Below are 17,378 nucleotides of genomic sequence, written 5' to 3'. Positions count from 1 at the left end.
TCTCATCCACTGCTTCCCCTTCTCCTTTTGCCTTCAATCTTTCCCAGCATCAGGGTCTTTTCCAATGAATTGGCTCTTACCATTAGGTGGCCAAAGGATTGGAGCTTCAGCTTTAGCATCAATCTTTCCAATGAATATTCAGGACTGACTTCCTTTAGGACTGACTGGTTTGATCTCCTTGCAGTTCAAGGGTCTCTCAAGATCCATCTTCAGCACAACAACTGGAAAGCATTCTTTACGGTCAGCCTTCTTTATGGTCCAACTCACATCTGTACATGACTACTGGAAAAATGATAGCTTTGACTAGATGGACCTTTGTCAGCAAAGTAATGTCTCTGCTTTTTAATATGCTGTCTAGGTTGGTCATAGTTTTTCTTCCAAGGAGCAAGTGTCTTTTAATTTCGTGGCTACACTTACTGTCCTCAAGATTTTGGGCTTCTCAAGATTTTGGAGCCCAAGAAAATAAAATCTGTCACTGCTTCCACTTTTTTCTTTTCTAATTGCCATGAAGTATTGGAACGGGATGCCAGGATCCTAACTTTTTTTAACGTTGAGTTTCAAGCCAGCTTTTTCACTCGCTTCTTTTACCCTTATCAAGAAGCTCTTTAGTTCCTCTTTACCTTCTGCCATTAGAGTGGTATCATCTGCATACCTGAGGCAATCTTGATTTCAACTTGTGATTCATCCAGCCCCACATTTTTCATGATGCACTCTGCATTTAAGAGATGTTACTCTGCAGGGTGACAATATACAACCCTGTCATACTCCTTTCCCAATTTTGAACCAGTCTCTTGTTCCATGACCAGTTCTAACTGTTGCATCTTTACCTGCATACAGGTTTCTCAGGAGACAGGTAAGGTGGTCTGGTACGCCCAAGTGCATTATTCAGTTCAGTTCAGTTCAGTCGCTCAGTCGTGACCGACTCTTTGCGACCCCATGAATCACAGCACGCCAGGCCTCCCTATCCATCACCAAGTCCCGGAGTTCACTCAAACTCATGTCCATCGAGTCGGTGATGCCATCCAGTGCATTATTATATTATTACTAATGCTTGGCACATCAAAAATTTAGTTTCTGAGTAAATGTTGTAAGCTGCCATCTGATTCATTTCACAGATAATTTCACAATAAAATTCATAAAGTTCTAACTAGGAGGTCTAGATTACAATACCTAAAAAACTGAATTCTGCGGAAATTTACATGTTAATCCTGTAAAAGCACAATTATTCTTTGTAAAACTTATGCTCCCCCATAAAATTTTAAGTCATCTGGCAATGATGAACAGACACATTTCTTAACCACAACTGCTTACTGAACTGTAAACAATTATGCTTTCACTTCTTGATTCTACATTTTTTTTTGTTTTGGCCTTTTCACCCAGTTTAAAATATTCTCTTCCAAAAGCCACAATAATTCTAAGCATGAAACAGAAATCCGAAACCCAAGTCTGAAAAAGAAAAAAAAAAAAAAGAACAGACAAAACAACATGGCCTGAGAGACTGCGATGCTCATCACAGTCCCCAGCAATGAGAACAATGGAGAGAGCACGTCAGCCCCTGGGATCACAGAGACACAGAGTGGCCACCAGCTGTGTCAGAGTACCTGTTCTCCGGGGTAGCCTGCACTGTTCTGGAGAGGGTAAATGGGCAATGGAAGGTCTCATTTTTTAAGAAATTCAAGTAAGGAAAAAGCATACAAAAGCTCCAGGAAAGCAACAGACCCCTCAGCAAAGTTCGTACAAAACCAGAGAAGAGGGAGTACTCTGGAGTGCATGTCTGTGTCCCCCTAAATCCACATGTGGAAGCCCTAACCCCACGCTGTGACTATATTTGGAGACAGACCTCCAAGACAGTAATTAAGGTTGAAAGAGGTCATGCGGGGGAGAGGCTGATGTGACAGGATTAGTGAGGGTCCTTGGGAGAACAGAGCCACAGTTTCCTGTATCTCTTTGCCGAGCAGAGAGGAAAGGCCTTGTGAGCACATGCCCAGATGCCTGCCATCTCCAAGCCATGAAGATAGCTCTCACTAGAAACTGACCATGGTGACACCTCAATCCTGAACTTCCAGCCTCTAGAACAGTGAGGAAATAAATGTCTGCTGTTCAAGTCCTGCAGTCTGTGGCATTTTGTACGGCAGCCAAAATCAAGTAAGACAGATTTCGGTACCATGAAGTGTTGTTGCCATAGTAAGTACCTGAAAATGTGGATGCAGCTTTGTAACTGGACAGTGGGCAGAGACTGGAGAAGTATGAGGTACATATTAGGAATACAGATGGTAAAGGTGATTCTGGTGAGGTATCAAGCAGACATGAGCAACAAGTCATGAATAGTGGAGGACAGGGAACTGCTATGGACCGAATGTTTCTGTCCCCACAAAATCTTTATATTGAGGTCCCTAATTTGATGGTGCTTGGAGGTGCAGCTTTGGGAGGTAATTATGCCAAGACAGAGCCCTCAAGAATGCGGTCAGCACCCTTGTAAGAAGAGACACAGAGAGGCTCTCCCTCCTCGCCTGTGAGCACACAGTAGAAGGCAGAAAGAAGCAAAACTTGAAGACCTGTAAACTCCCCAGCCTGTCCATATTGCAAAAGAATGAAAAAGCATACTAGGAGGCGGATACCAAAGATACAGCTAAACGATCACTCGGTCAAGAGACTTTGTGAGCACAGACGCTACCAGTCTGAATCAGAGGAGACAAAGACCACGGGAGATGAAGGACGGCTGCGAGGCTTCTCCGCAGGGCAGAAAAGCTAGCCCGCAAATATGTATCACCCTTCAAAAAAGGGAAAGACGACCCTAAAGGTCACCCAGAGATCCTAAGGGCTGCCACTCTCACCACAAGGCCGGGGCAGGGCTGGTATTCCCTTCTGTGCTTCCAAGGGCGGGGCTGTGTCTTGGGTTTGTGGGGAGAAGATGCCCTTCTCCGCCCCAGGGGTGGCGTCTCTGCAGAGAACCTTTGGTGAGAGGCCCAACAGAACCGTGGGGGTGACACCGTCCTCCAGTAGGCCTGGATGGCAGAACACTGAACCAAAGGGATTTTCCTTGACCTTTAAAATTAATAGAATGACCCTTGGTAGTTTCTGGGCCTGCTTCGGACTTATCACTGCATTCTTCCTTCCTGTTTCTTCCTGTGGAAAGGCAATGTCTGTCCTATACCTGACCGCACTGTATCCAGAAGCACATGACTGTGGTTTCACAGCTATTGAGGAATTCTGTCTCAGGCTGGAATCGGACCTCGAGTCTCATCTACATCTGATTCACACATCTAGATGAAACTCTGGTCTATAGAGCCGATGCTGGAAAGGCTTAATGGTTTGGGGGCTGTTGGGATAGAATGAATGCATTTTGAATGTGAGAAGGACATGAACTGTTGAAGGCTAGGGCAGAATATTTGAGACTGAATGCTTCGGTCCCTCAAAATTCATACACTGAAGCCCCCTCGCCTCCCAGTGTGGATATAGTTAGAGATGGGGCCTCTGAGGAACGGTCTAAACTTAAATGAGGTCACAAGGTTTGGGGCACTGATTTTAAAGGATTAGTGTCCTTGTTGTTGTTCAATTTCTAAGTCGCGTCTGACTCCGCGACCCCACGGACAGCAGCACAGCAGCCTCCCTGTCCTTCACTATCTTCCGGAGCTTGCTCAAAGTCATGCCCTTTGACTCGGTGATGCCACCCAACCATCTCACCCTCTGTCATCCCCTTATCCTTTTGCCTTCAACCATTCCCAGCATCAGGGTCTTTTCCAATGAGTCGCCTCTTCACATCAGATGGCCAAAGTGCCCTTATAATAAGAAGAGAAACTAAAGAACCAGGTATCTCTCTCTCTCTGCATAAGCACACAGCCAGATGGCAGCTGCCTAAAAGCCAGGAAGAGAGCCTTGCTAGAACTAGATCTTGCCAGCACCCTGATTTCAGAATTTTGGCCTAAAGAGCTCTGAGCAGTAACGTCTGCTATCCAAGTCACCCAGTCTATGGTACTAAGTTATGGCTGCCCAAGCTGACAAAGGATCTAGTACGGGTTAGACTTCCAAAGGTGAGCTGTGTATGGGACCACCTGATGTGCAAACTGAACCTTCCACTCTGAGTACACACAAAGCAAGGTCTTCTTTATTGAAAAACTTCCTTGTTTAAAAACTTTCCTTCATAGTATTGTAGGTAATAATTTTGGCTCAGAAAACAGTATTAAAATAGTGTTCAAAAATCACATTGCCCACCTCCACGGAAATAAAAACAAAAATAAACAAATGGGACCTAATGAAACTTAAAAGCTTTTGCACAGCAAAGGAAACTATAAACCAGATGAAAAGACAACTCTCAGAATGGGAGAAAATAATTGCAAATGAAACAACTGACAAAAGATTAATTTCCAAAATATATAAGCAGCTCATACAGCTCAATATCAGAAAAACAAACAGCCCAATCAAAAACTGGGCAGAAGACCTAACAAGACATTTCTCCAAAAAAGACATACAAATGGCCAATAAATTCATGAAATGATGCTCCAAAGATACTCAATATTATTCATTATTAGAGAAATGAAAATCAAAACTGCAAAGAGGTATCACCTCATAGCAGTCAGAATGGTCATCATCAAAAAATCCACAAACAATAAATGCCGGAGAGGCTGTAGAGAAAAGAGAACCCTCCTTCACTGTTGGTGGAAATGTAAATTTATACAGACACTATGGATAGCAGTATGGAGATTCCCTAAAAAAAAAAAAAAAAAAAAAATCTACCATATGACCCAGCAATCCCACTACTGGACATATATCCTGAGAAAACCACAGTTCAAAAAGACATATGTATCCCAGTGTTTATTGCAGCACTAGTTACAAAAGCCAGGACACGGAAGCAACCTAGCTGTCCACTGACAGGTGGAAGGATAAAGAAGGTGTGGTACATATATACCGTGGAATATCACTCAGCCATAACAAAGTATGAATCTGAGGCAGTTGTAGTGAGGGGGATGAAGTTAGAGCCTGTTATACGGAGTGAAGTCAGAAAGAGAAAAAAAAATATTGCTTATATGTATATATGCGTTGGCATATATATGGAATCTAGAAAAACAATACTGATGAACCTATTTGCAGGAAGGAATGGAGATGCAGATGTAGAGAACAGACTTGTGGACACAGTGGGGAAAGGAGAGAGCAGGATGAACTGAGGGAGTAGCGCTGACATATATATATATATATATATATATATACACACCACCATGTGAAAAGCAGAGAGCTGGAGAGAAGCTGCTCTGTAACACACGGAGCTCAGCCTGGCGCTCCGTAATGACCTAGAGGGGTCAGATGCAGGAAGGGGAGGGAGGCTCAAGAAGGAAGGGATGTATGTACAATTATGAGTGATTTGCGTTATTATCCAGCAGAAACCATCCCAACATTGAAAATCAACTTCCTCAAAATAAAAAAAATTTAAAAATCACACTGAAAACAACTTTTAAAAGGTCATAGAGCTATTAAATATCTCTGGTTTTTATATATTTAACATCAGCTATAAAGCAAACAAATGTCTTGAGAAAAATTTCAGGAACCCAACTACAAAACAGCAAATTACTACTTCTGGATAGTTATTAATTAGCAGAGTCTTCTAGAAATCAGGGCTCACATCCACCTTCTCTAAGCCATCCTGTGGGAGACTAAAGTGCGTGTGCATCAGTGCAAAGTGCACACGCACTGTCAGTCCAACATACTGAAAACCCTGCAGCAAAAAGAACTAAAGACACATGTACTGACATGTGGACAGAATCCAGGGTGTCCCTAAGGCCCTGTTACTCTTGATACTTACTCCGATAGCAATCCTAATCCCCTCCTACTCTCTGAGAACTATTCATAAAGGATATTCTAGTGAAGAACTTCTAATCCATCAGTTAAGCCACTTTAAATTGGCTCAAAATAGGCAAGCTTCCCAGATGGTGTAGTGGTAAAGAATCCACCTGCCAATGCAGGAGACACAAGAGATGTGGGTTCGATCCCTGGGTCAGGAAGATCCTCTAGAGGAGGAAATGGCAACCCACTCCAGTATTCCTACCTGGCAAAGTCCATAGACAAGATCCTAGCAGACAATGGTTCATAGGCTCACAAAAGAGTTGGCCACGACTGAGCAAACACACAGGCAGTATCAATAATCAGACAGAGAAGTGTATGTTCCAGCAAGAATTACAGTGAATTCATAACCACTAAAGAACAGGTATTTCGGTCTTGGGTGCTATCCCCTTTCCAAGGACATTGTAATAGACCCTAAGAGGGAGGAGGAGGAAAAGGAGAGCAATCAGCTGAAGGACTAAAATGAGATGATATCAAAAAAGTTTATCATCTCTCAAAGGGCATGCATGGAGAGACCAGGGAGTACAAACACCAGAGAGCCTGAAGGGAAGCACTCGGAGGATGACTTCACGCAGGAACAGTGGACAATGGCAACACAGGATCTCAAGAAGAAATCACCAAAGTTTTGGTTAAGACAAATTTTCTCAGGAAAGAAAGAGGCACAGATCAAGTGACCTGCCCAGGCCTTCAGCTCCAGCAGAGTTAGGACCATTTCTGCACTCTGGTGTCATGGAAAAATTTTAAATTTACCAATGACACCATTTATTTACTTCATAAACACCTGCTGAGTCCCCGGGCACAGCTTAGGGTTGGGGTCAGCCCTGCATATCCTTGTGGCACTCTGCAGAGCTAGGATTTACTTTCACTTGGTATACCTACTGACCAACAGGATGCCAGCAGTGTGACTACCAACAGAGAAAAGTGGTCAAGTGGCTATCATGAAAGACACGGCAGGTGCAGGGCAGCTGTGACAGGTGCAGGGTGGTACGTAGGTGAGAAATAACTAGTTGGGTGGGCCAAGACCCGGACCAAGAAAGCTCACACCACAGGCTCCAACGGTGATGGACACTTACTCTAATACAAGAGGTGGTCAATGGACATTTTTTAAAGCAGACAAGTGACAGCAGATTTTCCTCTTAGGATAATGACCCCGGCAGGCTGGAAATGAGGACAGTCAGGGGCAGGGAGACCAGGCAGAGGCTGACACAGTAATCCAGGCGCAAGGGGACAGGGGCCTGAGCTCGTGGCAGATGGGATCGCTGAAGAGGTCTGACCTGAGAGAGAGTTCTGAGGTAGAATCACCAGCACTGAGGGACTTGATGGGTTGAAAACACGTGCAAGAGAGACCATGGGGGAAAAAAAAGAGAGCCCGTGGAAGACACTCGGTGTGTGGGCCGGGGCAGCAGGGGGCAGGCACACTGGTCCGCTGGGTCTGCAGGCACTGAGGTGCCCCTGGTGCTGGCGCTGGGCCAGGACAGTTTCCAGACTGCCCAGCAGTCCTGGGAGTCGAGGGGTTGGCGTGGAGATCCTAGATTATCCAGGAAGAGGACACAGAACAGAAGAGGTCAAGGCAGAAGCCTGACGAACACCTGCTGAAGCTGCACACGAAGGAGGAGTCACACAGGAGGAAAGTGTACACGGCAGGCAGCAGACCAGGAGGGAGCGCGTCCTTGAAGGAAGGGCGACCAGCTGTGTGAAGGATGCGTGAACACAGCTCCAAAGAATGACCACTTCCGCATACTGGTGGAGATGGAGCAGCGTCACAGGGGATGGAAGCGGGTGTGCTCAAGTTGCTACCCTCATAAATCGCTGTCACAGTACAAACGCAGTCTCCAATTTGTTTTCCAAACTTTATAAGGTATTTTACTAATCCAAGAACTTACTTATTCTCTGTGCGGGCTGAATAGTTTCCTATTTTGTAACAGAATGTGTTGGGAAAGCTTAGGAGCATTGAGTGATAAGCAGCTGCCCACTCTAAGACCACCTTCCTGCAGCAACACTTACGGGGCACAGCTGGGGAGCAGCCCGCCAAGTAGGCCGGCTCACTCCCCTTCCTCACCATCTTCCAGGGAGACAAGGGCAGTCAAGCCTGGACTCCCACTTTCAAGCAGGCTCCTTGAGGCACCAAGGTCCCAAGTGGAAATTACAACCTCTCTGAAAGTAAAAATAAGCTGACAGAGTTTGGAAAGATAGACTGGTGAAAAGGCTACGATGACACACTCAAGATTTCACATCAGGACAAAGGCCGACACGATACTGAACTAGGCTGGAGGGTAAAACGACAATTACTTGAGCAAGCCAAAGGGAATGCTGCCTTGCCAATATCAATGCTTTTCTAAAGGTCGAAACTAGCATTTTGAACATACAGGTAATTTTTGTCATTAATGAGGTCCCAATTTAACTCTATGCATGAATTTGTATTCACTGAGCCACATGTGGAATTCAACAGCAAATATGTATTACGCACTATATAATTCATTTAGAATGGGTTAACTCTGCAGTCTTATTTTTGGATAATTTACAAAAGAAAACAGAAATAAAGATTCTTTTAAACCTCACATCTATGAGAAAAGATTCTGTAGAATTACTGTTTTTCTTTTCATGTAAAAAGAAATGGAGAAAGCACAGATTAAATAAACTTGCAGGGAATCTGAAAGCATTATTTAATTCTGCTGTGCCACCAAATCTCATTACATAGGTTCTTAGGTAGAAAAACTCACAAGAGATAAAAAAAAGATGTGGCAGAAAACAGTTAAGGGGTGACACACATTAGCTGGAGAGTTGAGTTTGGTGTCAGTATCCCTTCCTCTCTCTCTCAGGTCCCATCAATATTTTAACATAATTATGAAATAACTTGATCATATGAACTCTTTTCTACTAACTTATACTTAAAATGATCACTGGAAATTACAGTCATTTGGGACATGAAGTCACAGTTCTAACAGTGGGTAAACTAGTATCATAGTTTGTTTCCTGACTTAAATAACTCAAAGAGTATTAATATGAGTTCCTCTTGCCCATGACTACAAAGAGCAATATTAAATACCACTGCCGTACCTAAATGTGGGTTAGGATATAAAAAGGGGAAAAAATAAAGCTTAGACACTAATCGACTTTCTGGTTTTATTGGTCAGAGGGAAGCTAGAAATACTCCAGAGGCGGCTCTCTTGACCCCAGAGGAAAGCGGAAGTTAAGATAAAGAACTGCAGCTAGACCTTCTCAGCACCCTGGAGCTGACCCACACTGAGCAGGTCACAGGCAGGGTCCCTTCACTTGAAGCAAAGGGTAAATAAGTAAGATAGACCAGGGAGTTGAAAAAAAACATTTTAAATGAGTTTAAGACTTGGAACTAGGAAACTGAAACCTGTTTCAGGCCATGTCATTCTCATTCCATAAATCTGAACAAACATGTATTGTTTTTAAACTTGTCATATTATGTCAAAAACCCCATGTCCTCACAGAAACTAAAAATTTAACAGGCACAATACTGCCAGAAATTAGACAAATTAAATAAACAGCCAACCACACGCCTCTCTTTCCTAGCTTTAAACTCTCAATATTAGAATACTTAGACCAAGTCATATGTATTTTCTATCAAGTAATTTTTTCAAGTAATTGAAGGATCTTAGTTTACCAACTAACTAGGTTTGGCAGAAATAATCAACCATTTACTAACACCAAGACACTTTTTATGTACGAGAAAATACTGCAATGAAGAAATTAAGAAGGACATGGCAACCTACTCCAGTATTCTTGCCTGGAGAATCCTAAAGGACAGAGGAACCTAGCAGGATGCAGTCTACGGGGTCGTAAAGAGTTGGACACTACTGAGGGACTAAGCACAGCACAACACAAGAAGACACGCACATCTACACAAAATACCTGGTTCTTCGGGCTCACATCACTGTCACTGTATAGAAAATGCTGGCTCTGTTATTCCTTCTTCCTCTCTTGACCACTCAAGTGGGGAGTCTTGAACACAACCCTGTTTCAGGGGCATCCCGAGTCTTAGAGGGATCCCTGGGAAGCAGTGAGAAAGAGGCAGGGGCCAGATTTCTGGCTTCTTGCTCCAGCAGGGCTGAGGGAGCCCCACTCCACAGGAGCCACTACTCTGGAGGTTTCCGGTGCCTCAGGGGCACAGCAAAGGGCGAGGAGGGCTCCAGGAGCAGTGCCCAGGGGACCTGCTCTGCCCCTGGAGGTGAAACTTCTGAGTGCTCACAGCTAATGATGCTGAAGGACAAGGAGCATCTTGTTACGCTGCGTTGTAACAAAGGCCTCACTGGGAAAAGCAGCCTCATTTTAAAAAGTATTTTTTAATTGGAGGATAATTGCTTTACAATGTTGTGACAGTTTCTGCCATACAACAACGCAAATAAGCCACAATTATATATATATATATATATATATATTTTATATATATATCTCCTCTCCCTCTTGAGCCTCTCCTTATCTCCCCCATCTCACCCCTCTAGGTTGTCACAGAGCACCAGGCTGGGCTCCCTGTGTTATTCAGCAGCTTCCCATTAGCTCTCTGTTAGGTGATGGAATTCCAGTTGAGCTATTTCAAATCTTGAAAGATGATGCTGTGAAAGTGCTGCACTCAATATGCCAGCAAATTTGGAAAACTCAGCAGTGACCACAGGACTGGAAAAAGTCAGTCTTCATTCCAATCCCAAAGAAAGGCAACACCAAAGAATGCTCAAACTACCGCACAATTGTACTCATCTCACACGCTAGTAAAGTCATGCTCAAAATTCTCCAAGCCAGGCTTCAGCAATATGTGTACTGTGAACTCCCAGATGTTCAAGCAGGTTTTAGAAAAGGCAGAGGAACCAGAGATCAAATTGCCAACATCCACTGGATCATCAAAGAAGCAGGAGAGTTCCAGAAAAACATCTATTTCTGCTTCATTGACTATGCCAAAGGCTTTGACTGTGTGGATCACAATAAACTGTGGAAAATTCTGAAAGAGATGGGAATCCCAGACCACCTGACCTGCCTCTTGAGAAACCTGTATGCAGGTCAGGAAGCAACAGTCAGAACTGTACATGGAACAACAGACTGGTTCCAAATAGGAAAAGGAGTACATCAAGGTTGATATTGTCACCCTATTTATTTAACTTATATGCAGAGTACATCATGAGGAACGCTGGGCTGGAAGAAGCACAAGCTGGAATCAAGATTGCTGGGGGAAATATCAATAACCTCAGATATGCAGATGACACCACCATTATGGCAGAAAGTGAAGAGGAACTCAAAAGCCTCTTGATGAAAGTGAAAGAGGAGAGTAAAAAGGTTGGCCTGAAACTCAACATTAAGAAAATAAAGATTAGCCATAATCTGGTCCCATCACTTCATGGGAAATAGATGGAAAAACAGTGGAAACAGTGTCAGACTTTATTTTTTTGGGCTCCAAAATCACTGCAGATGCTGATTGCAGCCATGAAATTAAAAGACGCTTACTCCTTGGAAGGAAAGTTATGACCAACCTAGATAGCATATTAAAAAGCAGAGACATTCCTTTGCCAACAAAGGTCCGTCTAGTCAAGGCAATGGTTTTTCCCGTGGTCATGTATGGATGTGAGAGTTGGACTGTGAAGAAAGCTGATCGCCAAAGAATTGATGCTTTTGAACTGTGGTGCTGGAGAAGACTCTTGAGAGTCCCTTATACTGCAAGGAGATCCAACCAGTCCATTCTAGAGGAGATCAATTCTGGGTGTTCATTGGAAGGACAGATGCTAAAGCTGAAACTCCAATACTCTGGCCACCTCATGCGACAAGTTGACTCATTGGAAAAGACTCTGATGCTGGGAAGGATTGGGGGCAGGAGGAGACGGGGACGACAGAGAATGAGATGGCTGGATGGCATCACCGACTCGATGGACATGAGTCTGAGTGAACTCTGGGAGCTGGTGATGTACAGGGAGGCCTGGCGTGCTGTGATTCATGGGGTCGCGGAGAGTCAGACACGACTGAGCGACTGAACTGAACTGAATTGAACTAACACATGGCAGTGTGTGTATGTCAATGCTACTTTCTCAATTCATACTTCCCTTTCCTTCCCCACGATATGTCCACAAGTACATTCTCTGTGTATCCATTTCTTCCCTGCAAATAGGTTCATCAGTACCACTTTTCTAGATTCCACATATGTGTGTTAATAAACAATATTTGTTTTTCTCTGACTTACTTCACTCTGCATAATAGGCTCTAGGCTCAGAGGGTTTCATCACAGAGATACCCCATGAGTCCATCCCTGAATTTCAGCTGGTCACTACATGTCAGTTCCTGGGACTGGGGAGACAGGGAATTACCTCTATTTAATATTTGCAAGTTTTTCTTTTATTTATTCAGTTGCTATAAACATACAGAAGTGAGAAAATACTTTTTTATACTGAAAGGAGAAAAAGTCTTCGGCCAGGCCACAAAGGAAAAACACCAAACACTGAAATGTTCTTCTTACTATATGTCTATAGTGAGGTATATCAAAAGTAAAGGAAAAGACACAACTTATTACAAATATCAAGGAGAGGATTCATAGGTCTGAAAAATAAATTCATCAAAGAGAAAAACAAAATTCAAATGCTTAAATACAAAGACTTCTAAAAGAACAATCTATTGGAGTTGGTCTTATTCATGTTTTCAAATTAATAGATAGTTTTTGTCTGTTTTTTTATTTTGCTTTTCTCTTTCACTCATCATATGAGTAAGTACCCTCTATCCTCAAATGAAAGAAAAGAAAACAAAAGGAAGATTCCAAATAAGCTATCTGGTGTTGATGAGCCAAACAAAGGCTCATCTGTTCCCTTCAGTCTCAGCACCCAGTCATACTTGTTTCACTTGGCATTTTTCTTGTCCAACCTCCAGAAGATACTCTCTCAGCTCTGTGCTTGACCATCTGGTTAATTCACTGTAATGAGAAGTTGAAGTAGCAACTGCACCTCATTAGAAGGGTTCTACATCAATTTAGTGAGACAATGACTTGGGATACTACTGAAGTTAGTGTTTATTGAATGTCTGTTTCAGGGTGTGTGTGTGTGTGTCAGGTGTGTGTGTGTGTGTGTGTGTGTGTGTGTGTGTGTCAGGTGTGTGTGTGTGTGTGTGTGTCAGGTGTGTGTGTGTGTGTGTGTCAGGTGTGTGTGTGTGTGTGTCAGGTGTGTGTGTGTGTCAGGTGTGTGAGTGATATGTGTGAATGTTTCAGATGTGTGTCTGTGTATGAGTGATATGTATAAATGTTAAGTTACTGTTTACTGAATGTTTCAGGTGTGTGTGTGATGTGTGAATGCTGTGTGTGTCTTATGAGATGCAGTAAGATGTACTGCTTACTATGGGGCACAGTCACAACAATCAGAAAGCTACTGAAACAGATAAAGCAGAAACAGATGTAATACAGAACCCTCCAACTCAGATCTTTGGCACCTAGAGAATAAGGGGTAAAAATAGTAACGATCAACTTTATATATTTTAATATAAAAATACTTTTACCTGGCATATTCTTTACTCACATATACCAGTGCAAGCCTTACCTGAAAGTGTCTTTTGGTAAGAAAAACCCTGATGTCTCCACAAAGAAATGGCGGATCTCTCACGATTCTGCAGTCCATTTAGTCTTTCCGCTAGCCCGCCTCTGTTCAACAAATTATAATGTATTAAGTTTAGTGAAAAGAAAAGCTTCAGAACAGTTGGAACATTTATACTTTATACCCTCCAATCAGGACATGTAAGTTTTAACTTGTTTGGCATTACATTCTCTTCCTAGGGTCAAATCCTTCTATGTTAGTTATCACCTTTTTTAAGACTTCTTGGATGATCAGTTTTCTGACTCTTAGAAATGTGGGCTCCTCTGAGATGAGTCTGACTTTTTGACTATTCTTTCTTAGTTAACTTACTCCATACATATATACTGACTATGTGTTTCCTGCTATGCTGAGCCAAGCACATATGCCAAGGATGTGAAGAAGGCAACAAGCCACATCACGGTGGACCTTACAGTCTAATACACAGACGGGCAAAAAGGTAAGTGTAAAATGGGTTCAGAGTTGTAATCAAGAATAAAACCTGCACCCAGTTGACAGGCAGAACACTCAAGTAAGAGGATCTGGGTATGAGCTCATTACTTGACCTAGAGATAAGTGAGTATTAACTGTAAATACAGCAAGGATATCAACACTATACAAAGGAAAAAACTTCCATGAATGGCAGGAAGATGACTCATAATAAAGGATACTCAGGCACTTCACAAGAGACCCAATCTATCAATGAATAAATAGATACACAGATAAATTATAAAGCTCATTTGGGTTTTTCCATGAACTACCTACATTCAGAAGAGTCAGCAGTTCCTAACATATCTTGACCACAAGAGAAACCGTGATCAGCTGTTAATCACCATTTGCCTATGTAAGTCATCAATGTATTATCTCATAAAATTATGTTCACTGATCATTTCACTATGATATCTCATTTTATTCTAAAAATATTCCCTTGATGTAGAAACAACAGATATCAATACCCACCTCATGTCAGAGCTTAGAGAGAGGTCAGGAAAATTCAATATTGTATAACTAGCCAGATGAGGAAACAGAAAGGACACTGTAGCATTAAAATGCTCGTCACTGCCATTACTGACTCTGTTAGATTTTTACTTGCACCCTGCACTCTTTCCACAATGACTAAAAGACCTCATTTTAATATACATTATATATATTATCACTAAAAATTGCTTCATTTTCCTATCAGGTAGTTTTTTTTTTTATAGGCACTAATTATTTCTGAATATGTGTGTGTGAGAGCAGTTATATAACAGGAAATTTTTAAAAATTCTCACAGTCATATATATGCCAAAGCATCTCTACTTTATATATATATATATGTAAGCCTTTCTTCAGATCATTCTGTTTACATGAAGTGACTAATCTGTACACTCACTCTAAAAAACACTATGAAAGCAGGCACTATTGTCATCCTCACGTTGCACATGATAAGCGGAAGCACCGAGAGCATGACACTGCCCAAGGTGAGACATCTGCTGAGGGGCACAGCTGGGTGAACACCAGGCAGTCTGGCTCCAGAGATCATAAGCTCAAGTCTCAGTGACAGACCTACTGCCTCTTCAGGAATACTTGCTACTTGAAGATACTAAAAATACACAGAAAAGCAGAAGACCGTATTCTCTGCACAATGATCTAATTATTTACCAAATGTTTGTTTTCAAACTTATGACTTTAAGGGAGAAGGAAAAAAAAAAGACAAAATACAGTCTGAAAGCATTATCTTACAAGTGAACTTCAGGAATTTTAGGATTGAAAGGTAAAAATCAAGAGTAAAAATGAATGAATGCAAAACTGTCCTCCACATGTGGGAACATCTGAAGCCTAAGAGAGAACTGACATTCCCACCCAAGCTTTGGTCACAGGTCACAGGATTCCTCTGTTCCAAGAATTCCTGCAGGGAACTCTGAGCAGGTACACCAGAACTCAGGAATGGAAACACCATGACTCTAGTCAACAATCACAATTCCAGTAAAAATCTCTTGTATATTAGAAAAAAAAATTCAATAAGGCTCTGCTATAATATATGCAAAATAATTTTTTCTTTTTTTTTCAATTTTATTGAGACATTTGACAAATAAATGTAAAGTACATATGGTATATATAGTGGTGATTTGATATATGTATACCTGTGAAAGGATCCTCCCCCATTTACTCAACTGATAGATCTACTACTTCACATATTTATCTTTTTTTCTTTTTTGATGTAAACATTTAAATTCCACTCTTGGCAAATTTCAGTTGTACAATGTAGTGTTCTGAGTAACGGTCACCATGTTTACATCAGATCCTTATAACTTACTCGCTTTATGACTAAAAGTTTGCACACTTTTCGCATGAATACATTCCCATAAGTGGGACTGCTGGATAGTATGGAAGAATCTACTCAGTTTTCGCAGAGCCTCCAAACTATTTTCCTTAGTGGCTGCACCATTTACACTCCCACCAACAGCCCACAAGGGTTCCCATTTCCCTGCATCCTGGCCAGCACTTGTCATTGCCTGTCTTTTTAATGACAGTCATTCTGACAGCTGTTAGGTGGCATCTCAGTGAGCTTGGACTTGCATTTCCCTGATGATGACTGATGTTGAACATCTTTTCTCACATCTTTGGTCAGTTGAATGTCTTTGGAAAATGTCTATTCAATTCTTCTACTCATTTTTAAAAGCAGATGGTTTGATATTTTTGCTATTGAGTTGCATGAGTTAATTATGTGTTTTGGATACTAACCTTTATCAGATATGATTTGTAAGTATTTTTTTCCATTCTGTAGGTTGCCCTTTTCACTTGCTTCTGGTTTCCTTTATTCTGCAGAAGCTTTCTATTTTGAAAAATTCCACTTGCTCTTTTTTGCTTTTTTAGATTTTCTTTTGGTGTCAAATCCCCAAAATCCATCACCAGGACCAAGGTGAAGGAGATTACCACCTATGTTTTCATTTAAGACTTACACGTTTCCAGGTCTTCCGCTGAAGTCTAACACCTGAGTTGTTTTAATGAGTGGTGTAAGACAGGGGTTCAGTTTCATTCTTTTGTATGTGGCTATAGAATTTTCCCAACACTATTGAAAAGACTATCCTCTATCCATAGTATATTTGTGGCTCCACAGTTATGAGTTAATTGACCATATGTGCACAGGTTTACTTCTGGACTCTCTATCATGCTCCACTACCACTTTGTAATATGGTTTGAAATCTGGAAGTGTGACGCCTCTAACTTTGCTCATCTTTCTCAAGATTGCTTTGGCTATTTGGGGTCTTTGTAGATCCACATAAAGTTTAGGACTGGAATTTTGATAGGGGTTGCACTGGATCTGTAGATAGCTCTGCGTAGTATGGACATTTTAACCATATTCTTTCAATCCATGAGAACAGAATAACTTTCCATTTATTTTTGTCTTCCTCAATTTCACTCACCAATGTCATAATTTTAAGTGTATTTTTTTTTTTACCTCCTTGGTTAAAGTTATTCCCAAGTATTTTATTCTTTTTGATGGAACTGTAAAATAGGATTGTTTTCTTCATTTTTATTTTGGATAGGTTTGTGGTTAGCATACAGAAATGCAACTGATTTCTGTACACAGAGATACTAGAGACTTGGTTCCAGACCAACACAATGAATTTATTATCATAATAAAGCAAATCACAAGAAACGTTTTGGGTTCCTCATACATGTAAAAATTAAGTTTACACTACTCAGTACTCTATTAAATGTACAACAGCATTATGTCTTAAAAATGTATATATCTTAATTTTAAAATGTTACTAAAAATGGCAGAAAAACACAGGGTTGCCACAAACTTTCAATCTGTAAAACAAAAACACACAATATTTGCAAAATACAATGAAACAAAGCACAAAAAAATGAAGTAGGCCTATATTGATTTTGTATCCTTTACTGAATTTACTTACTACTTCTCAGTTTTTTTCAGTGAGTCTTTAGGTTTTCCTGTATAGTATCATGTCATCTGTAAATAAGACAGGCTCTAATTCTTCTGAT

The 17,378-nt window shown here is 41.5% G+C and overlaps 1 protein-coding gene across 1 annotated transcript in view; it reads right to left on the bottom strand.

The window, feature by feature from the left end:
* Window positions 1-17,378, bottom strand: part of SPIDR (scaffold protein involved in DNA repair) — a 277,995-nt gene that overhangs the window by 152,459 nt on the left and 108,158 nt on the right. Inside the window, exon 7 of the mRNA XM_055432633.2 lies at window positions 13,359-13,459. Coding sequence (XP_055288608.1) covers window positions 13,359-13,459 — 101 coding nt within the window. The remainder of the gene's footprint in view (window positions 1-13,358; window positions 13,460-17,378) is intronic.

Source organism: Moschus berezovskii, chromosome 16, assembly GCF_049115385.1.
Source record: "Moschus berezovskii isolate FMDL1 chromosome 16, NW_MosBer_1.0, whole genome shotgun sequence".
NCBI classification, from domain to species: Eukaryota; Metazoa; Chordata; class Mammalia; order Artiodactyla; family Moschidae; genus Moschus; species Moschus berezovskii.
The sequence above is the reverse complement of the archived record's forward strand: the minus strand, read 5'-3'. Positions and strand labels throughout refer to the sequence as shown.